We start from the raw sequence: 24,936 nt of genomic DNA, 5'->3' as shown, positions 1-24,936 counted from the left end.
GATAGAGAAAACAGACAGATGATTCCAGAAGGGAAAGGGTTGGGGGACTGGGTGAAAAAGGTGAAGGGATTAAGAAGTACAGATTGGTGGTTACAAAATAGTCACCGTGCATGTAAAATACAACATAGGCAATATAGTCAATAATACTGTAATAACTATGTATGGTGCCAAGTGGGTACTGGAAATATGAGGAGGAAACACTATAAAGTATATGATTGTCTAACTACTATGTTGTACACCTGAATCTAATATAAAATAATGATGAATGGGAACTGTAAGTTTTTTTAAAGATCTGAAATTTTTAAAAAAATGCATCCCCAGTATGATTATTGAAGGAGTACACGAAGTATTTGTCGATGGGATGGGTCGATAGTACTTCGCTTCTGAAGCTTTTAGCAACTCTCCAAGCCAGAGGATTTTTTAAAAGCTTGTTGAGGGAAAACTGAGACAAGTTTCACTTCAGATGACGCTGAGCACGTCTCGCGTCTTCTCTCCCATGCTAACTTGAAGCACTCTTCTCTCTCAGCCTAGCTTCTTTCTGAGGCCAGAGCGTGGATTGGCTAAGGCTTCTCTCCGCGAGGCCGTTTGGCTCGCTCCTCCTCGGGTGCCCCATCCGGAAGTGGCCGTTGCGGTCTGTGTCTCCTTCCTTATTGGGCAGGGTAGCTGGGGGTTCTGCTGCCAACATGGCCAACTCCAGTCCCCGCTATCCCTGCTCCTCGATAGAGGACGACTTCAACTATGGCAGCTGCGTGGCCTCTGCCAGCGTGCACATCCGAATGGGTACGTCGCCCCCTCCCTAGGCCACCCAGGCCGCCCCTGGTCGGCCCCCTGGCACTGTCGGCCTCAGGAGGCGGTTTCCGGGTTTCGGAAGGACAGCGCCCTCCTCGGCGGGTCTCCGAGGGAGAGCGCAGGTCTCCTGGGCTTTGGAGGGACAGCCCTTCCCTCATCCCCTCCTCCTCTGCCTCCTACCCCTCCACAGGCTCCGGTAAAGAGCCCCCCCCACCCCACCCCTCACCCCCACCCCGCCCCCGACACCGCGCCGGGGCTCCGAGGGCGAGGGCCGCTTTAGGGAGGCCTCCTAGCTGTGAGCTCGGGAATCGAAACCGGAGCCCATCCTGCTTGAATCCTGTTGTCTTCGGTGTAGAGAGGGGACAGATGAAAACCTCATTAGCCTTAACTTGGCATCTTTAAATCAAAAGAAACTAGAGGTTGTTTTTTCGGTGAAAATAAGTTTATTGTCTGGTCATTTTGACGTACACCAGCACCGAGGTATCGAGTTATCCGCCGGGATGTTTGTGCACCAGGGCGTGTGAACGCATTTTAATTTTCTATTTGTCCGTCTCCTTGGGTGGATTGTAAGATCTGAGGGCAGGGACCTTACCTATTCTTGTTCACTGTTTTTTCTCTGCAGGACCTACAACTCAACATAGGTTTGAATATTACTGGCCGTTGCTGGGAATGGATGCTTTTTTTTTTTTTAATAATTTATTTGTTTATTTTATTTTTAGAGAGAGGGGAAAGGAGGAGAAAGAGAGGGAGAGAAACATCACTGTGTGGTTGCCTCTCACTCGCACCCCCAACTGGGGACCAGCCGTGCAACCTAGTCATGTGCCCTCACTGGGAATCGAACCAGCGACCCTTGGTTCGCTTCAATCCACTGAGCCACAGCAGCCAGGGCTTGGATGCTTTTTCTAAGTCAGTCAAAATACCATACTAGTTTTAAGTTATTATGTAATATCCGGTGGGCAGAAATTCGTCGTCGTCGTCGGCAGCCGTCCGTCTCGAGAGACGATGGTGTAGCTTCTTAAGTGTCTATCTGCACCGCCGAGAATGGCTGTGCAGTCCGACTCGGGAGTGACACGGCATCTGTCTCCTCCCGTGTTGAATCGACATCTTGCGATGACGCTGGAGTGTCCTCTCCAGTGGAGCTGAAGCTACAGAGCCTGGGCAGGGTGATATGGAGGGTCTGCTGTTGCCCATGCAGCAGACCCCCCCTCTCTTCGCAGCTGAAGGGTCCAAGGGAAAGACGGAGTCGATACAGCTTGGGTTCAGGTGCGCCGCAGGAGTTGCCGGTGTTGACTACAACGTCAAACCGCCTTAGGGACTCCGGCTCCGGATTTTCTGTCGGGGTTTACTCCCTTAGCCTTTCCCCAGAAGAGGTATGCCGCAAGGCAGCGGAGGTTTTTTGGAATCAGAGTTTTCCTTCTCTGAAGGGCAGAAATTACTCTGAATTTAAAAGGCTCAGTTTCACTTAAGTGGAATTCATTGTCGGCTCTAGCTCAGCCAGTTGATTACACGAGCTGCCCCAGATTTTCATTTTTTTCTGGTAAACGAATTACAATGCTCTGATGCACTAAGAGTCTTGATTTCTAGTATCTGTATTTTTGAAATTGAATTTTGGAATTATTTTGGCAAGTTAGCTCAGTTTTTGCTTTTAATTAAACATTTCTAAAATTGTGGTAAAATCCACATAACATTAAAAATTAACCATCTTATCCACTTTTAAGGGTACTAAGGTTCAGTAGTGTTCAGTATATTCACATTTTTGTGCAACCAACCTCCAGAATATTTTCATCTTGCAAAACTATGCTCATCAAAGAACTTCCCACTTACCCCCTCTTCCCAGGCCTTGAACTACCTTTCTAGTCTGTTTCTCTGAATTTGGCCATTCTAGATACCTCATATAAATGAATCATATAGTATTTGCCTTTTTGTGACTGGCTTGTTTCAACTGGCATGCTTTCAAGATGCATCCCTGTGTAGAATTTCCTTTCTTTTTAAAGCTAAGTAATATTCCATTTTATGTATAAAACCAATTCATATGTTGGTGGACATTTGGGTTTCTTCCACCTTATGAATAATGCTGCTATAAATATAGCTATACAAATATCTTTTTGGGACCCTGCTTTCAATTCTTTTGGATATATACCCAAAAGTAAAATTGTTGAATCAAATGTGTTTTGGTGAAAAACCCCGTTTTTCCATTGGAAAAATCCCAGTCCTACTTCCTGTGTCTCTTTTACTTCTCACACAGAACACTTCTGATATTTCTGGTCACCAAATGTGTGGGTCCTCCCACACCCACCCCCAATATCAAGCAGTTCTTTGTGACACCATCTGGATGTCCTACAATTTAACTCAAGTCTGACACTGTCTACCACAAGGCTGCTCTCACCCCACTTCAGATGCCAGTCACACATTGTAGGTCTCCAGGTTATCCACAGCTTTTGTCTGACTTGGCCACAAATTGGAGATTCCCATGACTCCATCCTCAGGTTTGATTATTTGTTAGAGTGGCTCACAGAACTCAGGAAAACCCTTTCATTTGCCAGTTTATCAAAGGGTAGAGATGAACAGCCAAACGAAGAGTACATAAGGCAAAGTAAGTTGGGATGGTCCCAAAAGCAGGAACTTCTGTCCCCATGGAGCTGGGGTGTGTGACCCTGCCAGTATGTGGATGTGTTCACCAACCAAGAAGCTCTCTTAACCTCACACCATTGGGATTTACATAGGCTTCCTCATGTAGACATGATTGATCTTTAACTGCATTTTCAGCCTTTCTTCCTTCTCAAAAAATGGGGATTGGGCTAAAAATTCCAACTTTTAATTATGGCTTATTGTTTCTGGTGACCGGTCCTTGTCCAGGAGCCATCCAGAAGCCAACCCAAGAGTCACTTGGTAGAACAAAGATGTTCCTATCACCCAGGACATTATAAGGGACCAGCCATGTTAGGAATCAGGGTCAAAAATCAAATATTAGAACAAAAGATTATAAGGGTTTTAGGAGCTCTGTGTCAGGAAGCAGAGACAGACACAAATATAGATTTTCTGTTTTCTTGTAATGTGGTAATTCTTTTTTAAATTTTTTGAGGAACCACCATATTGTTTTACATAGAGGATGCACCATTTTATGTTCTCACCAACATTGTACAACTTGTCCACATCCTCACCAACACTTGAGGTTTTTGGTTTTTTTTTTTTCAGATAGCCATCCAAATGGGTGTGAAAAGATATCTCATTGTGGTTTTGATTTGCACTTCCCTAATAACTAGTGATGTTGAAGATCTTTTCATATATGTATGGGCCATTTGTATATCTTCTTTGAAGAAATCTTATTCAATTTCCTTGCCTATTTTGTTTTTTATGGACTTTATTTTTTAAAACAGTTTTAGGTTCAGAGCAAAATTAAGTGTGGGAAGTACAGAGAGTTCTCATATACCGCTGCCCCTACACACTCAAAGACTTCCCCACTATCAATAGCCTGCACCAGAGTGGTACATTTGTTACAATCCATGAACCTACATTGATACATCATTATCATCCAAAGTCCATAGCTTACATTAGAGTTCATTCATGGTATTGTACATTCTTTGGATTTTGACAAATGTATGAAGACATAAACCCACCTTTATAGTATCATACCAAGTAGTTTCACTATCTTAAAAATCCTCTGTGCTCTCTCTATTCATTCCTCCCTCCCACCACCCCCTGGTAACCAACTAATTTTTTACTGTCTCCGTAGTTTTGCCTTTTTCAATATGCCATATAGTTGGAATCATGCAGTTTGTGCAGGCTTTTCAGATTGTCTTCTTTCACTTAGTAAGTAATATGCATTTAAGAGTCCTCCATATCTTTCAAGGCTCATTTCTTTTTACTGCCGAGTAATATTCCATTGTCTGGATGTACCACAGTTTATCCATTAACGTACTGAAGGGCATCTTGGTTGCTGCCACGTTTTGGCAGTTGTGGATAGAGTTCCTACACAGACATCCGTGTGCAGGTTTTTGTGTAGGTACAGTCTTTAACTCACTTGGATAAGTATCAGAGAGCACAATTGCTGGATTATATGTTAAGAGTATATTTAGATTATATAGTGAGTATAATAAGATTATATATTAAGAGTACATTTAGTTTTGTAAGAAACCGCTGGAGCACAATTGCTGGAACATATGGTAAGGGTATCTTTTTGTAAGAAGCTGCCAAACTGTCTTCCAAAGTAGTTGTACCATTTTGTGTTCCACCAGCAAAGAATGTAAGTTTCTGTTGCTCCACATCCTCACCAGCATTTGGTGGTGTCAAAAGCTTTAGATTTTGGCCACTCTAATAAGTGTGTAGTAGTATCTCATTGTTTTAATTTGTAAATCCCTGTGACATAAAATGTTGAACATCTTTTCATGTTATTTTCTATCTGTGTATCTTCTTCGATGAGATGTCTTGTTAAGGTCATTTCCCCGTTTTTTAATTGATTTTTAAATTTTCTTAGTTTTGAGTTTTAAGAATTCTTTTAAATATTCTTTAAGAATATTTTGGATAACAGTCTTTTATCAGATGTGTCTGCAAATATTTTCCCCGTGGCTTGTCTTTTCATTCTCTTGACTTTGCTGACTTTAATTGGGTTATTTGTTTTGTTGTTGTTGAGTCGTAGGACTTTTTAAAAATATCTATCCTAGATACTAACCTCTTATCATGTATATGATTAGCAAATTTTCTCCTATTCTGTAGGTTGCCTTTTCACTCTGCTGTGTCCTTTAATACACAGAGTTTTAGATTTTGTTGCAGTACAATGCATCTTTACTTTTGTTGCCTATGCTTTTGGTGTCATTTTCAAGAAACCATTGCCAAGCCCAATGTCATGAAGCTTTTCCTCTGTGTTTTCTTATAGGAGTTTTATAGTTTCAGCTGTTATGTTTAGGTTTCTGATTCATTTTGAGTTAATTTTTGTATATAGTGCAAGGTAAGAGCTTAGCTTCATTCTTTTGCATGTTGCTATCCAGTTTTTCGGTGAAAATAAGTTCAATGTCTGATCATTTTGACGTACAGCAGCACCAAGTTATCCACTGGGATGTTTGTGCTTCAGGGCATATGAACGCATTTTAATTTTCTATTTGTCAGTCTCCTTCGCCATTTGTTGAAGAGGCAGTCTTTTACACATGAAATGGTCTTGGCACCTTTGATAAAAATCATTTGACCATATATATAAAGGTTTATTTCTGGGTCTCTGTTCTATTCCATTGTTCTAAATGTCTGTATTTATGACAGTACCACACTGTTTTGATTAATGTAGCTTTATAATAAGTTTTAAAATCAGGAAGTGTGATACCTCAACCTTTATGGTTCTTTTTCAGTATTGTTTTGGCTATTTGGGATCCTTGAGATTTCATATCAATTTTTGGATGCATTTTTCTATTTCTGAAAAAAAAAATGTCATTGGGATTTTGATAGGCATTGCATTAAATCTGTAGATTGCTTTGTGTAGTGTGGATATATTAACAATATTAACTCTTCCAGTCTATGAACATGGGGTGTCATTTGCCTTTAATTTCATTCAGCAGTTTTGTCATTTTCAGTGCACAGGCATTTGCCTTTTTGTTAGATTTATTCCAAAATATTTCATTCTTTTTGATTCTATTGTTAGTGGAAATTTTTTCTTAATTTCCTTTTCCTTTTTGGCTTGCTCATTGTTAGTGTGTAAAAACACAACTAATTTTTGCATGTTGATTTTGTGTCTTGCAACTTTTCTGAGTTCATTTATTAGTTCTAACAGTCTGTGGAATCATTGGGGTCTTCCATTCAATACATATTAGATTATGTTGTTTGTGAACAGAGATAATTTTACTTCTTTCCAGTTTGGATCCTTTTGTTTCTTTTTCTTGCCCCTCTTGCAAGGACTTACAGTACTGTGTTGAATAGAAGTGGCAAATGTAGGCATCCTTGTCTTGTTCCTGATCTTAGAGGAAAAGCTTTCAATTTTTTCACTGTTGAGTATGTCCTTTATTATTTTGAGGTAGTTTCCTTCTATTCTCAGTTTATGGAATGTTTTTATCATGAACAGTTGTTGAATTTTGGTAAATGCTTTTGTTTGCATCAATTGAGATTATCATATTTTCCCCATTGTTATGTTAATGTGGTGTATTATGTTGATGAGTTTTTATGTTGAACCATCCTTGCATTTCAGGATTAAATCCCACTGAGTCATGGTGTGTAATCCTTTTTAATCTGCTGTGAATTTTGCTTGCTAGTGTTTTGTTGAGAATGTTTGCATCAATATTCACCAAGAATATTGGTCTATAGTTTTCCTGTACTCTCTTTGGCTTTTGTACTAGGGTAATGCTGTCTCATAGAATGAATTCAGAAATGTTTCCTCCTCTTTAATTTTTTGGAAGAGTTTTAGGAGGATTGGTATAAAAACTCAGCTTTTTAGTGTATGTTTTTTAAACCAATAAGACATTCTCAGAGTCAACCAACAATAAAGTGGACATTGACAATGTGACGCATTAGAGTAATTAAGAACTGGTACGTAAGTACCGGGAGTAGATAAGAACTGGCCATCTCATAGATGCCAGGAGAATGAAAGTTTCTCCTAATCCCAGTAGTGATAAAGAAAGAAAATGAGCCCCTTCAGTGAAGGACAGGAGTAGAAAAATGGAAGTCATTGCAGGAAATTAAATTTCAATAGAGGTCGAATCCATGTGTGAATAGAAGGCATTCATTAGAGAGCTCTTGTTGAGTCAAGGTACTGTCAGTATACATTTAATAAATAAACTACCTTTTTTAAAAGCAACCCCTTTTTACTGCATGTAAAGGCAGTAAGGAAATAAAGGGTTTGGAAGTCACAGTTGTGCTAACTGCATTAGGTAGGCCAGCAGTCAAACTAATTTGTGATAGCAACTTAATTCAATTCTAAAGTGCTAAGTCCAGGGGAGTCTGGGGAAGGAATTAAGAGCATGTGAACTGGAATAATCTAGGAAAGCTTCAAGAAGGAAGTAGAATCCCATTCGAGAGCTGGGTTTAGATATATGATAGCTCAAAAATTTTCTAAGAACAATATTGTCATTTGCCCTGGAATTACTTTTGGGTATATATCCAAAAGAATTGAAAGCAGGGTCCCAAAAAGATATTTGTATAGCTATATTTATAGCAGCATTATTCATAAGGTTCAGAGAAGGAAAACTCTGACTCCAAAAAACCTCTGCTGCCTTGCGGCATACCTCTTCAGGGGAAAGGCTAAGGGAGTAAACCCTGACAGAAAATCCGGAGCCGGAGTCCCTAAGGCGGTTTGACGTTGTAGTCAACACCGGCAACTCCTGCGGCACACCTGAAGCCAAGCTGTATTGACTCCGTCTTTCCCTTGGACCCTTCAGCTGCGAAGAGAGGGGGGGTCTGCTGCATGGGCAACAGCAGACCCTCCATATCACCCTGCCCAGGCTCTGTAGCTTCAGCTTCACTGGAGAGGACACTCCAGCGTCATAGCAAGATGTCGATTCAACACGGGAGGAGACAGATACCGTGTCACTCCCGAGTCGGACTGCACAGCCATTCTCGGCGGTGCAGATAGACTCTTAAGAAGCTACACCATCGTCTCTCGAGACGGACGGCTGCCGACGACAATCCCTGAGATAATATACAGAAAACTAAGCTTCAGAACACTTGTCTAAAATAACATGATTCTTTGCTGTGAGGCTGGAGGACAAGAAGCCAGATTTCATAATCCCTAGATGAATGCTTTTTCTGTCTGCATATGTACACATTTTAAAGAAATATTAGTCTTATACTTGATTTACTTCTGTATGTCTCACATCACTATAATAGTACTGAACTAAATACCAGAAACTCAACAAACGTTTGTTCCTTCATGAATATTTAAATTATGCAGGAGCATTTTATTAATTTAGGAGCTCTGGTAATTAGGCTGGTATCTAAACTGACTACATCTAAACTGACTACATCTAAACCTTTTTTTTTTTTTAAGTACATATATTTTATTGATTATGTTGTTACAGTAGTCTTAATTTTTTTTCCCTTTGCTCCCCTCTGCCAAGTACCCCCCTTCCCTCCAACAATCCCACCCCCCTAAACTTTTTAATATTTGGCAATCTGGTAGATCAGGGTTGACAAACACTTTCTACAAATGCCTAAATAGTAAATATTTTCAGCTTTATGGGGCCATAAGTTGTCTGTTGCAATGACTCAACTCTGCCATTGTAGTGCAAAAGCAGTTGTATGGGGAAAGTAAATGAGTGAGTGTGCTGGTGTCCAATAAAACTACTTATAAAGTCAAGTGGTGGGCTAGATTTAGTCAATGGGTCATAGACTGCTGACTCTTGCAGCAGGAAAAATGTTATCTTGTTTTAATTTGCATTTGTTTAGCTTTGTGAGTGAAGGTGAACATTTTCCTTCATTTACAAAACTTCATTGGACTCTGTACTGATATTAGGAATATAGCAGTGATCAGACAATAGTTCAGTCTTCAAGAGTATTATTTGATTGGGGATTGGGGAAGACAGATCCTAAAGAAGTAAGCAGTTAAACAGAACACTAGCTGTGATAAGTTCTCTGAAGAAAATAAACATTGATGGAATAGACCCCCAGGGTTTAGAGTAGCAGCTCTTTTAAAGAATGTTCCGGGAAAGAGGATGACAGTTGTATGAGAAGGAGTTAGCCAGGTGTATTAGTTAACTATTGCTTTATAGACTATTACCTCAAAATAGTTATCTCACAGTTTTGAGAATTGGGAATCTGGAACAGACTTGGCTAGATACTTCTGTCTGCCTCAGGGTCTCTCATGAGATTCTGGTCAAGATGTGGGCTGGTGCTGCAGTCAGCTAAAGGCTTGACTGAGCTGGAGGATCAGCTACCAGGAAATCTCACTAATATGGCTGTTGACAGAGGGGCTCATTTCCTTGCCACATGACCCATGCCATGGGCTGTTCCTGTGTCCTCAACATGGTGGCTGGCTTCCCCCAGAGCAAGTGATCCTTAAGAGTAATGAGGAAGCTGTAGAGCTTTTTATGACCTTGTCATGGTAACCACACACACTGTCACATCTCCATTATTCTATTCATTAGAAACAGATCACTAAGTTCAGTCAGCACTCCATGGGAGGAGATTTAGATTCCATCTTTTGAAGGTAGTGTCAGATATTTTTAGGCATATTTTAAACTACCACAGTTTTTCTCTGGGCACAAATTATTTATCGTTCTTCCAAATGCAAGCCAAGACTCTCAAAGAGTTTGGCACCAGGAGACAATATTTGTACCCATACACCCAGTACCTGAAGGTAGGATAGGCATAATTCGGTGGTATTTTTGCCAACAAAATTATTCAGTAAACTTTGAGGGTATCCTATGATTCTTATTAAGATTCATTCCATTAGATAAAACATATGCTGCTACTTCTGCCCTATTCTTTTTGTTAGGAGTGAGTCACTTAAAGGAAATGTCAAAAATTGTGGACATATTTTAAACCACCATTCCATGTAAAGAAGATAAGGGCATTCCAGGCAGAGGAAACAGTAAGGGCAGAGGCCCAGAAGAAGGAAGACTGGCATGTTTGGGGAACAGAAAGGTGGCTAGTGTGGGTAAAGCATGTGAGGAAAAGGAAGAGTGGTGTGAGGTGAGGCCCCATAAAAGCTTTTACATTTTATTCTAAGTGTAAAGGAAACCATTAAAAGTATTAAAGCAGAGAATCGCAGGATATAGTTTATTTTACAAAAAAAAAAAAAAAAAAATCACAACTATGTGGACCACAAATTAGATGGGACTAGAGTGAAAACATGGAGACCAGAGAGGCTACACCAGTAGTCCCGGTACATGATCATACAGACTTTGACTAGAGAGGTAGCAGAGGAAACCAAGAGGTGGACGTGTTCTACTTTGCAAGTGGAAGCAGTAGTAATTGTTAATGGATTGGGAAGAGAGAGAGGAATCAGAAATGACTCCTACATTTTCGTCTTGGTGGGTGTTGGTGCTGGTTACTGAAGAGAAGACTGGGAGAAGGACAGAATTAAGTAGAAATGAAGATTTACTGTTTTGGCCATATTAAGTTTGAGATGTTAAAGTAGAAGGGGAGAAATCAGGACTCAAAAATAAAATTAGAAGATATTGCTGTTGGGCATGTATTTTCATACTGAATCTTTTATTTTTCCCTGTGATCTGTGTGTGCATATCCTTTGCCAGTTTTTATATTAATTATTCAAAATGGGTATCAAATGTTGCTTTTTCCTGGGATTTAAGGTTCCCCCCTTTAAAAAAATCCTCACCTGAGGCTATATCCATTGATTCCAGAGAGAGAGGAGGGAAGAGAGAAAGGGGTGAGAGGAAGATAGAGAAACATCTAAGTGCCCCACCTAGGTATCGAACTCAACCTGGGTACATGCCCTGACCAGGAATTGAACCTGTGACCTTTCAGTTTACGGGACAACACTCCAACCAACTGAGCTACATTGGCCAAGGCAAGGTCCCATTTTTAAAGAGTATAGAAAAAGCTGTGATCTGTAATATCTGCATAAGGATTATTTTGGTTAGGCACAGGTTTCTGGAAAATGTTTTTCAGTTACAAAAGTATTACACATTTATTAGTGATACATAAAAAATACAGATTAGCAAAGAACTGAACACAAAAATCATCCTTAGTCATACTACCCAAAGAAAACTATTATAAACACCCTGGTGTGTATTCTTCCTTTTCTTTTCCCTGACTGGCAAAATTCACCTTTCATTAACTCAGTATAAATTTATTTGGCTGATTGCTAGTGTTATGAATATGAATAAGACACACTCTGTGTTATTAGGGAGATTTTCATTTTAATAGTCTAATGGGAGTAAAGGACAAGTAGGACTTATCAATTATGAAGTAAAATGATTAGAAGTATGTTTAGGGTCCGTTGGGAACATGAGGAAGAACATTTAATTCATACTGAGGAAATGAAAAAGGCTGAACCTTGGAAGATGACTAGGAGTTAGCTAAGACAGAGTGAAGAAAGATGTTATTATCAGTATATTTACATAGAGGAGGTGGAAATTGTTAATGTTTTCCTTCTGAAGCTGGAGGTGAGTTGGGTGTTCAGTGTATTATTTATATTATCTGTATACCAGAAGACCTTTCATAAGTATTTTTAAATCATGAGGCCTTGGAGTTGACTTACGGATGTTGATAAAATAATTCTGAAAGTAAGAGTTTCTTATTGTATAGAAATTAGAAGCAGAGGTACTATAAGTGAGAAATAAAAATAAGTATGTGAAAGTAAGTTTATATATTTTTTACCTTTCAAGGGGAAGTTTCATTTTAGGGAAACTTTTGTACTACTTGGAAATTAAAATTTCTTTTAAAATTTATATGTAACCATATGGTTACATGCTTTCTAGTCCTGCATTTCAGTTTCAAGGCAGAATCCTTCTTTTGAAATATTGTTTTTAATCTGCTCTTTACAAATATGCATTTAATACTTTATCTTTATTTTGATGAAAACATTTACATTTTGGCCCATTAATTTTTTTAAGTTCATGCTTCTTAGAAGATAGTTACCACTTACAATTTTTTCCCTGTGGAAGCATTTTCTTTAAGTTTTAGTTACAGATTATATTATTTGGGTTAATATTTAAGAAAGAATACATATAAAAATTTAATATTTATGAGAAGAAATTTAATCTTGCTGTTTTATGTTAAATGCTTAAGAAAATAGTATGTGTAATTTTTTTTTCTTTTTTAGCCTTTCTAAGAAAAGTCTACACCATCCTTTCTCTGCAAGTTCTCTTAACTACAGTGACCTCTGCATTTTTTTTATACTTTGAGTCTATACGGTCATTTGTACATGAAAGGTAAGATGATTCTGAATCACTTTCAGCCACTGCATATGATCAAAAGGGCATAAGCAAACTCCTTTATTTTTCTATTAACTTTTTATGTTTGAATGTAAAGAAGGTTCATTATTGACTCTTGTAAATAAATTAGTTTTGATAAGGAAAATATTCTACAACATGGTATTTACCTCTGAACTTTTTAGACTACAGTTTCATAGGGTTAAACCCTTATCTCCTGGAATAGTATTAAGAATTTTTACTGTATACAGTTTTTAATTCCTATTTTTCTGTGCTTTTATTAGATATATGTCTTGTCCCCAAAGCATAATAGAATGCTTGAAAAATAAAGATATTTAATAAGTACATATTTAATGTATCCTAGTGTTGGCTCATCACTAGGATAATTTCACTGAGAAGTTTTCAAAGGATCTCCATATAATTTATCCCAAATTTGTTTAAGATTGTAACTCCAAAATAATTATTTTCAAGGATAAAAGTAATATAGATTTTCTATTAAAGGAAAGGTAAAATAAGGAATGAATATTGTCTTAGGAGTAGACAATTTCTGTCTTCCCTTCCTCTACAGAAGGAGAGTCTTAAATTGTTAGTTTGCTATTTGGGAAAAGTTCTTTAAATTATAGCTACATAGCAAGTACCCTAAAAAAGTAGTTAGGTATAAAATGTGTTTATTAATTAATGGCTTTTCTTTGTATTTTAGTTAAAATACAGTGTGCTAGTTGCAAAAATTACTCAAACACGATAGAAGTTCATGAAGTAAAAAGGAAAATGCTTCCCCTTGTATTGTGGGCCCTTTCCTTTGTCCTGCGGCTCCTCCTCTCTCACACTCCTCACGTTTCCTAGATGGAAAAACAACGTCTCTTTACAGTTTGGTGTGGATCCTTCCACATTTTTTTGTACTTTCACAAACACATAAAATAGACAAATGTCATGAAATTTGATAATACTATTTATGCTTTTCTTTTTAAACTTGAAACTACTTTTCATGTTATGTCTTTCAGTCCTGCCTTAATTCTGGTGTTTGCCATTGGATCTTTGGGTTTGATTTTTGCATTGACTTTAAACAGACATAAACATCCCCTTAACTTGTACCTGCTTTTTGGATTTGTGAGTATTTTGACAATTATCTGTCCCTTTAACATTTCTTATTGAGTTTTATGATTATTTACGTAATTGAATGCTTATATGTATAACTGGAGCAGAACAAAAGTAATGAATTTTTTTTTTAAATTTTAACATTTTAGGCAATTACCTGTAATCTCAGTCTATAAAATGTTTTAAACTTTGTCAGTTTCAAAGTTTTTTCTTCATTGTGATATAATAGAAAAAATAATGAATTGGAATCACATGACCTGACTTTGCCACTATCTGGTTATATGACATATGGCAGGACACTTAGCCTTCCTGTTCCTAAGTTTTCCCATATGTAAAATGAAAATATTAAAGTAGATTAATCCCTGTGATACTTTCTACCCCTAATACTCTGTGCCATCCTTGGGAAAAAATTATATTGTGGCCTTCATTTCATAGGTCTTAACTTGAAATCTTTCTGGTTAACTCCTCAATGTCACTTTTATCTTAGGACTCTGTTCTTTAAAAGGACCATTTTGTTCAACTGATGTGCTTTACTAATTTTTTTCAAAATCATTTGTTTGGGGAACTCAAGTTTAAGTCATGGTTGTTGATATACTTGTGAAAATTAAAATCCAAACTACTACTTATAAAAACTTTCAATCTTAGAATATGACCAGAAGGAGTTGGTAAGTCTCAAGTTATATACTTTTAAAATTATTTTTCCTATTGTCATATCCAGAGTGATTTGGGTTCTGATTTAAAATTTTATATCAAACATTCCAAACTAACATTAAAATAGTTATAGTCAAATAAGATTGAAAATGCTGTTTATTGGATTACACTTCATTAAACTAAAGCAAATTTATGAGTTCTGATATTTTTGTTAATATGATGAAATAAGAGCTCATGACTTTGGAAATTTCAATTATAAGAAAGGTTACTCATTTAAATCTTAGGCTCTTCTGTTTGCCAGATAGCAATACTAACTCAAGTTATTGCTAGTAGCAGGGAGTTGATTTTAAGGATATAAAATCTTGGGAACCCACCCCATCAGGCCTCAAGGAGAAAAGAAACTAGATGGAAGCTTCTAGAAATGATGCTGTTGTAGGAAATGCAACAGCAAGAGTTTGTGGTCTCCTCTCCCTTCTTCCATTACTTTCCTTCTGTCTTACAGCTGTCCTTACACAGAGTTTTCCCCTTCGCTATCTTTAGTTTAATATGGCCCATTGTGGACTCATGTGATTCATTAACGTTTTAACTTTAGCTCCTGCTACCATTGCTTTACTCTCTGAGTTTAGATTCTAAGAAATAATCTGATTTGTGAAGCTAATTAATGGCACAGGTCATGCTGTAGATTGTTAACCACTGAGTTGACAGCCCCTGGGTTAGATGCCAACTCCTGCCCCAGTCAGCTGTCCTAAGATAGAAGGAGGAAGTACAAAAAAGAAACAGCATCATGTAGAGTTCCTCTTCACCTCTACATACAGCCAGTCTACTTTCAGAAAGACTATGATTGATTTCTACATAGGACAACAGTATGGACCAGCTTTTGTTCAATAGGGAGAGGACCCACTAGAAAAGCATCAGCCAAATGCTTATGGGCAAGATATGGTCACTTACTGCTACAACTATTGATCAAGCCCATAGCTAAAATAAGGAAGTATGTAAAATGCATTTCTGATTACTCAAAGATCTCTGATACTGGGTTGTTTTGTCATGCTCCACCAAAACAAGGAAGGAGATGGATCTCACTTTGCCTTAGGTGTGTGTGCGCGTGCACACGCGTGTATGTGGATATGTGTATATACACATTTAAAAAGGGGCATTATTTTGGGATAGTATGTTTTCCTAGTTTTACCTTTTCTCCTGTTTATACACTTCTTTTTCCTTTGATACTTGAGCATATGGTAGGATTTCTTACTTTAAATCATGTCACATATATCAAGAATTTTGCCCAGAAAATATATTTCTATCATCTTTTGCTACTCCTTCCCTGACACTATCAACAACAAACGTTATAACAAAATGTGTCAGTGGCTTCATTGCCTCCACATCTATATACAATTTCTTATACCATTTTTGCTCTGGTTCTAATGACTTCTTGATTTCAGGTAGTAAAGGTTTATAGGGAATGGCTCTGTGTATGATTATACAGCCACTGCTGTTATTTCTGGCTTTGCTTTTATGATAAGGTCTATCAGATGGTTAATAAAAAAAATTAACTAGAATATGTATATAAAACAAAATAAAGATATGTAATTAAGGGGAAAAAGAAGCTAGAGGTTAAAGCTCAATTTCCTAAATCTTTTAGTTAGGATCTGAGTTCAGCTACTTGTGACGTGGCTTAAGTAATGAGAGAATCACAATGGTTTAAACGAGATGGTTTATTTCTCTTCCATGTCAAAAATATGAATGATTGTTCAGTGGAGTTGTCAGGAGACAAGGTAGCTGCTATGGTCCAGATATTCCTAGTGTCGTGTGTTACAAGATGTTCACCATCATATCCATATTCCATCCGGTTATTTTTTAAAAATGAGAAGAGAAAGCGGAGGAAGCCTCTTTGTTTTTAGAAGTTGTACATGTCTCTACTCACGTTCTGTTGGCTAGAATATAGTCCTGTGGCCACATTTAGCTGTAAGGGGACACTGAAAAATGTAATGTTTAATCTTAGCAGTTGTGTGTCCAGGTAAAAATTCTGTTACTAAGGAAGAAAGAGAATATTGTGAGACAGTTTTAAGAATCTGCCACACCAGAGTGCTACCTATATATTTAATATTAAGAATTAGTGATTCAATATAAATATTTAATATTCCTATGTTTGAGTGAGATATTAAAGTTTTAATAAATGTGCACATGATTTGCAATTTCATTTTTATTTATATTACACAGAGTGATAAAATAGAATTTTCTGTGTTATTTCAGTAATCTTCCTCTTACAGGTGTGAATAATTGAGTTAGAGTTTAAGGAGTGATGGGGTCACAATTAGAATCTAAATGTTCTCACTCAATATATTGAGGTCTCGTTTTCATTATGGTGGGTTTATTATCTGTCCCATATACCTCACAAGGCTGTTCTGAAGCTAAAATGAGATCATGCATATGGAATTCCATTGAACTAGAAATTAGAACCATGTACATGACATAGTATAAACTTTGCATGCCTTTGTGTAATTTCAATTTCCTTTTCTTAGACACTGTTGGAAGCTCTGACTGTGGCCTTTGTTGGTAAGCCATAATTGTGCTTCTGTATGTTACACTTACTTTTTAATGTATGTCAATATTCTGGTTAAAAAGGTATTTGGGGCTAAATCTTAACATCATAGAATGTTGTTTTTCAAAATTATGGCACAGGATAAAGAATTTCTAAAATATAAGCAAAAAATTTTTATACCTTCCATAGTTCAACTGAGCTTAGAGGAAGTGGAAAAGAATTAGAAAAACAATAGGAATGGAAAACAATATTTATTTGTGTTTATCCATTTATAAAAATAAGACAACCATAGCTCATCTTTTCCCTAGTTTAAAGGGATCTTAGAGGAGCTGATAACATGTTTTGAGCGATGTACTTTCATCACGAGCTTATTAGCCTCTTAAATTGCCTGCATCAAACTATACTTCATATTATATCCTCATATTTTATCAGATGGCTCCACAAAAAAGCTAGTAATTTCTGTTTTGTATTTGATGTTAGATATGTGTTTGAAAGGAAGTGTCTGTTATAATTACTTGATGTAGTACCCTATGTAATGCCTCAAGTAAAATATTTCATGATCTGTTAACAATAAAAAGTCTGATTGTCTCAAAATTATTAATCCAGAGTATCAAAAGGCTCAGCATTAACTATTACTATCAACAAAGTAAATCGTTAATCCTTATGGTTAATATACTTATATATTTTATCAGTACATTTTTAACCTTTCTATGCCAGCTATTGAATCTATGTCGTCGTCGTCGGCAGCCGTCCGTCTCGAGAGACGATGGTGTAGCTTCTTAAGAGCTGAAGCTACAGAGCCTGGGCAGGGTGATATGGAGGGTCTGCTGTTGCCCATGCAGCAGACCCCCCCTCTCTTCGCAGCTGAAGGGTCCAAGGGAAAGACGGAGTCAATACAGCTTGGCTTCAGGTGCGCCGCAGGAGTTGCCGGTGTTGACTACAACGTCAAACCGCCTTAGGGACTCCGGCTCCGGATTTTCTGTCGGGGTTTACTCCCTTAGCCTTTCCCCTGAAGAGGTATGCCGCAAGGCAGCGGAGGTTTTTTGGAGTCAGAGTTTTCCTTCTCTGATGTGCCCTGACTGGAAGATCGAACCAGCGACACTTAGCTCGCAGGCCGACGCTCAATCCACTGAGCCAAACCAGCCAGGGTCTTGAATCTATGTATTGTTGAGTAATCTACCTCTCTTATAAAAAAATCAGAATATAAGAAAATAATAATAACTACTAAACTAAATAGGATTGAAATTTCATACCATAGGAAGTATTATTAATATTTACTTATTGTTAGCATTATTATTATGTTATTTATTATTAATGTTATTATTAAGTCCATCCCTGCCCTCCGTGACTCCCACCATTTGTAAGGGATGTAGAAAAGAGATTTATTTCATGGTTATTAGAATTGGGGTAGAAATACATAGGTGGGATAATCTGAGAACATCATTCTTCTGATTAATTATATCTTTTTCACATAATCGAATACTGAAATTACTGACAAGAAGCTAAAGTAATTTCATGTTTCATTTTCCTGCATTCACCTTCCTAATCCTGTAATGACATAGAGGAATTCCAGTAATGTAACCTTTAGAGTAGAAGGGACTTGAATAAGGAATCCCTGACAAGTCAAAAATAACTTAAATGAGGAGGAAGGAACATAAAATGGAGTGAGAAGAGCCTCTTTAACAAATGGTGCTGGGAGAACTGGATAGGGACCTGCAAAAAAATGAAACTAGACCACCAACTTACACCACACACGAGAATAAACTCAAGATGGATCAAAGACTTAAATGAAAGCCGTGACACCATAAAAGTCCTAGAGGAAAACATAGGCAAGAAAATATCAGATATCTCACGTAACAATCTCTTCACGGATACATCTCCTAAAGCAAGAGATATAAAGGAAAAAATAAATAAATGGGATTACATCAAACTGAAGAGTTTCTGCTCAGCAAAAGAAAACATCAGCAAGATGAAAAGGAAACCAACCATATGGGAAAACATATTTGCCAATGACATCACAGACAGGGGACTGATTTCCAAAATATATAAAGAGCTGATACGACTCAACATCAAGAAAACAAACAACCCAATTAAAAAATGGGCAAGGGACCTGAACAAACACTTCTCCGAAGAGGACATACAGAAGGTCCATAGACACATGAAAAAATGCTCAACATCATTAGCCATCAGGGAGATGCAAATAAAAACCACAATGAGATACCATTTTACACCAGTCAGAATGGCCATCATCAACAAATCAACAAGCAACAAGTGCTGGCGAGGATGTGGAGAAACGGGAACCCTACTGCACTGTTGGTGGGAATGCAGACTGGTGCAGCCACTATGGAGAACAGTATGGAATTACCTCAAAAGATTAAAAATGGAACTGCCTTTTGAACCAATGACTCCACTACTAGGATTATACCCGAAGAATCTTGAAACCCCAATTCAAAAGAACTTATGCACCCCTATGTTCATTGCAGCACTGTTTACAATAGCTAAGTGCTGGAAACAACCTAAGTGCCCATCTGTAGATGAGTGGATCAAAAAACTGTGGTACATTTACACAATGGAATACTATGTAGCAGAAAGAAAGAAGGAACTCCTGCCATTTGCAACAACATGGATGGAACTAGAGAGAATTATGCTTAGTGAAATAAGCCAGGCAAAGAAAGAAAAATACCATATGATATCACCTAATACAGGAAACTAAAGAACAACACAAACAAAGGAACTAAATAGAACAAAGAGCAGAATAGCAGTCAATAGTGGGGAGGGGAGAGGGAGAGAAGGGGGATAAGTAAGGGAAGGGTTTAATTAGAGAGCCTGTATGAAAGACTCATGGACATGGACAACGGGGAGGGATATGATTGTGGGAGAGGGGGTGGGTTGGGTGGGGCAGAGAAATTGGGGGAAAAGGGGACAACTGTAATTGAAAAACCAAAATAAAAAAATTAAAAAAAAAAAAAAATAACCAATGGTTTGGGCTTCAAAGCAGTTAACTTCCTTTAAAGAGGTTATAATTTATGATTTTCTTAAAATGTTAAGCGGTTGTATTGCTATAGCCATAATCAATCCAGAAGATCATTCTAAAATTATGGAAGGAGACTTGGATAATGCATATTTGGATATAAAGCAAATAGTGGTTGGTTTCTGTTCTCTGCAGGGTCAGTGAATGGTAGACAATGCCAACTCACCCCAATATTTTTCTTGTCCAATTTCTTTGATTTGGGCTGATGAACTTAGTGCGGTTAACCAGGTTATTGCTAGAACTGCTATACACTATCTAGGAATTCCAAATCAGCCACAGGACTCAGAATCATCCCCCTTGCTATCTAAGCCATAATGGACAATCACTACAGATAAATTGCAGGTGGAAAAGGGATTGGGTGAGAATCACTCCACCATATCCCTAAAACTCCTAACTGGCCAGCTGTGTAATCTCCAGTCATTTCTTTAACTTCATAATAATATGACGACCTTATTTTGTGTTAATGAATATTTTGGAGCCCATTTATTGCAATATGGGTGTGGTTTTACTGTACCAATCAATATTCAAGGCTCAATAAGGAATCTTTTCATAATTGGTTTTATTGGGAAGTAGTACAGGTAAAACCATTTCCATTAAATCCCAGAAACAAGCAGTTTTATATTGAGTATTTTTATATGAATATCTAATCAGTATTTTTTAATTTTACAGTTACTTTCTATGATGTATTTATTATTCTGCAAGCTTTTGTACTGACTACTGCAGTATTTCTTGGTTTGACTCTGTATACTCTACAATCTAAGAAAGACTTCAGCAAATTTGGAGCAGGGTAAGTTATATATTCATGGCTATGGTAGACGCCTTTGATATAATAGATGGTTTTGAGAGAAGTACTATACAGTTAGCTTTGTATACTGCCTTTTAAAGTGGAGAGTAATGAAAGGTCATCTCTTTGAGTTCCAGGACCAGACCCTACTCTCCCAGAACATCCAAGGACATGAGAAGTGGCTTTGAGTCATTTCTTTCCCTTCTGTATTGAAAGGGAAGTAAATGACAAAATAATCAAGTTTCTAGAGAGACGAGGCTTGTGTGCTTTATGAATGGTATGGACTTTGCCTATATTATTTAGGTATTTGTCTTAAATGTTTCCAAGACCATCCACATCTTTGTGGTAAAAGCAAGATTTTAGAGATGTCTACATGAGCCTTAAAACCTTTTGGTCACTTTGATTAATCTATATCCTTCTTCAAACTAATAGATACATGGAATGATTCTTTTTATATCAAAATAATGGTACTTTGTTGCCCTCACTTGTTAAGAATGAATAGTCTTCTAAGCTCACGCTGGCTTCCTGTTGGCACATAATCAGGCAACCATGATCTGTTCTTTTTCCTGTTACAACACTGAACATTTACAGAAGTCTACTCTTACAAAACCTTCTTTCCTCCCCTCCTTTTTTCCTGGTCATCCAGATTACCAGAGATCTCTGTTGGGATAAAATATAGTTGGTTAGGCAGCACTGATAATTGTGCAAGATGCATGTATAGTTTTATTAAATGGAGTTTGATTTAAGGGGAGGTAATTTTTTTAACTCCTTATTTGGGGGTGGGGGTATTTCATATGTATTTGTGGTTCTGTATGATGAAAGACTTGCTCTTTGCTGCTGCTTCCTATCCCAGTCTCTAACTGCACCCCTCCTTCCCATCCATACCACTATAGTCTCTAAAGCTCCTGGTATTGGGTTGGCCCAATGGTTTTTTCCATAAATTAAAAGACACATTTTTCATTTTCACCAGTAACTATTGATTTGGATATTTTAAGTTGTTCTCAATTAATGTCTCTATTTGACTGTTATGAACTTCAACTGGTCTACCCGACTACCATGGAGCTTTGTCCAGTGTAAAATCTCCAGCGCGAAACTTTGCAAACCACTTTTGACACATTAGATCAGTCACAGCACCTTCTCCATACACTGCATACATCTTTTTCACAAAAATTCACCAATTTTGATAAGTTGTTTTTTCTTTTTAATGCATACTGATATGACAGCTATCACAATAAAGTCTAACAAAATTATCTCTAATGAAGTTAAAGACAACTAAGCGCTACTAGAGCCACCTTACGGAAAAAACCAAATGAACTTTTTGGCCAGCCCAATAAATAATCTCCCCTATATCAGCCTCTTCATAATATATTCTTTCTTCTTCCTTATCTCAGCGGAAACTTGATTGCTCCCTGAGAATTATTCTCTAGTTGTTCATTCTCCCACACCCTATGTAGCTTGGGGGTAGTGTTGAAAACTGCTTCCATCCCCTGGTGCCACTTTTCATAATTCCTTCAGCATAATAGAAATTCATTACTTTAAGGCTTATGCTTTCTGGTGATATACTTCCTAGTCTTCCTCATTACTGTCACTGATCACCTTTTTGGTCAAGCCTCCTTCATTCTTTAAAGGCTTTAGCATCAAGCTACATGTTAGGCCTATCCATCACCTTCATCTCTCAAATATCTCTGGACCTTTCCTACTGCAGCAACTTTCATTTCTAGTCTTTTTCTCTCCGTGATTTATTTTGCTTAGTTTCTGCAGCTGTTTTCAAGTTCAATAATTTTTCTTTTGCAGTGTCTAATCTGCTGTTAATCCCAGTCAGAATATTCCTCATTTGACACATTGTATTTTTTAGTCTACGGAAATTCAGTTCAATTTGTAATTTTTAACTGTATTTCTTTCATTTCTCTCATGATGATGCTTTCCTCTACCTCCTTGAACATATGGAATATATTTTTTAAATGTTATTGTCTACAAATTCTATTTTGTGTCACTTCTGAATCTGTTTCTATTTTTTAGTGTGTATATTTATGTATATATGGATGAATGGTATCATAAAATTATAGCAGTGGGAAAGTTATGTACATAATTAAGTTGTGTAATACATCAGAGTAAAATAAAGAGTGTATTTGGGAACTTGGATATGAATATTCACAGAAAAATTTGTTTTTTGGTTTAAGAATATAATTACTTTTTTTGTTTGTGTATATATTTTCTAAGAGTTTTATAGATTTCTGAATTAAAATACTTCTACTGCATTTCTACTTAAGTCAGTATTTTCTTTGCATTCCAATAGAAAACTTTAAAAACTGACACTCAACTAGTTTTGTACACCATTAAAACAAATGTTGAATAGATAGCTTTTCTTTCAATTTCTGGGTATTCTACAGTATTCATTGTATGTTTATGAGTTCTTACATTTCAATTATTATTTGACAAATACCAGGATGGATTTATTTCTTCAGAAAATGTTGAATGGGTTTACAAAGTTTTTTTTGGAAGGAACAATATTCTAAATTATTAACATTTTGTTTTTATAGACTGTTTGCTGTTTTATGGATTTTGTGTTTGTCAGGAATCTTGAAGGTGAGTTGTTTTAGAATAGTAACTTGAAATATAATTCTGGCCATGTCAATATAAATAATCTCAAAAAGCTATGTAAGGTATATTCTTATGATAGGACACTTAGTTATAGTTATCTGAAATATTTGTATATAGAATGATTATAAAATTGTCTTTTGAAAAATCAAGGTCTTATGTTAGCATTGTTGATTGAAAAAAAAAGATGAACAAATGAATTAAATTACATAGAAAGAGGCCCTTACTTGTAATTGCTAACCTCCAAGTGGGACATGTAATTATGAAAAAAAATTAATATTTGTAATTCTGCTGTTAAAAGTCAAGGGGGTAATTTAACAAGGGATTCCAATGGAAGCCAGAGTGGACCTGCTTTGCCTTTCTCTGCTTTTAACATTTGTATTCAAAGTTGTACAGCATTATTAAATATATATGTAGCATATGTAACTTAAGAGCAGGTAACTTAAGTGTGTTTAATAGTGTTCTTAAATACAAACATATTATTTCAATCTCTTGCCTACAGTTATTTTTTTATAGTGAGACACTGGAATTAGTTGTGGCTGCTGTGGGAGCCCTTCTTTTCTGCGGATTCATCATCTATGACACACACTCACTGATGCATAGGCTGTCACCTGAAGAGTATGTATTAGCTGCCATCAACCTCTACTTGGATATCATCAATCTATTCCTGCACCTGTTGCGGTTTTTGGAAGCAGTTAATAAAAAGTGATTGAAAGCAGTATGTAGAAACTAATTCATTAATAAAAAGTGACTGAAAGCAGGATACAGAAACTGACTCATTAAGTAATTGAACTTTGAGACATAATTGACTGCTAAATACTTTTATTACTTTATTTGTATGCTATGTACTTCTGAGCTATTACTATAATACAGCAGATCCTCGAATAATGTCATTTCACTCAATGTCGTTTCATTATAATGTTGATAAGAAAAAAAAAATTCCTAGTCAGGGCCACTGTTGGTGGGAAGTTTGAAAATTCTCCCTATGTCAGCATGAGCTTTCTCTAGGTACCCAGGTTTCCTTCCACATCCCAAAGATGTACACATTAGGTGAAATGGCACATTTAAATTGTCCCAGTCTGAGTGAGCGGGGGTATGTGTGTGCTTGCTGCGGTGCACTGGCGTCCTGTCCAGGGCTGGGTCCTGCTTTGAGTCCTGAGCTGCTGAGTTAGGCACCACTACCCACAACCCTAAACTAGAATTAGTGGGTTGGGAAATAATTATCTTACTTGTTTTTATTGATCTTTCTTAAATGTATAACTCACATTTATTTCAGTGTTTAATATTACAAGATTTTGGGTCTTTATTTAGAAGTTTGGTATGCTTTTGTGACCAGAAATATGTCTACAGTAAAATTGGTTTTGTTATATATGTTATTTTGCTTAAAGTTGCAGTTTCCAAGAACCTACTGATGACATTAAATGAGGATTTACTGTATAATAATATAATTAATATATATAATGTAATGTCATATATATAATGTAATATAATATAACATATTACCACAACCATAATGGTACTATAACAGTAATTATAATTACATGTAATATATAACAATAAAATATTGTATTAAATACATAATTACTAGGTTATATAATAGTAATATAAATCTTACTATCCTTTATGGTATCTCATTTCTAAA

General features: G+C 36.8%; 1 protein-coding gene across 1 annotated transcript; it reads left to right on the top strand.

Moving 5' to 3' along the window:
- Positions 1-627: 627 nt before the first annotated feature.
- Positions 628-24,815, top strand: TMBIM4 (transmembrane BAX inhibitor motif containing 4). The gene is made up of 7 exons (XM_090273567.1): positions 628-780; positions 12,488-12,596; positions 13,598-13,703; positions 16,862-16,895; positions 20,582-20,699; positions 23,237-23,282; positions 23,797-24,815. The coding sequence occupies exons 1-7, from the start codon at positions 684-686 to the stop codon at positions 24,001-24,003; spliced, it is 717 nt and encodes a 238-aa protein (XP_090129693.1). The 5' UTR covers positions 628-683; the 3' UTR covers positions 24,004-24,815.
- The last annotated feature ends 121 nt before the right edge of the window (positions 24,816-24,936 follow it).

This window comes from Furipterus horrens, unplaced genomic scaffold (genome assembly GCF_987537825.1).
Source record: "Furipterus horrens unplaced genomic scaffold, mFurHor1.1.pri manual_scaffold_4, whole genome shotgun sequence".
In the NCBI taxonomy this organism is placed as follows: Eukaryota; Metazoa; Chordata; class Mammalia; order Chiroptera; family Furipteridae; genus Furipterus; species Furipterus horrens.
Note: the sequence above shows the minus strand (reverse complement) of the source record. Positions and strands in the feature narration are given on the sequence as shown.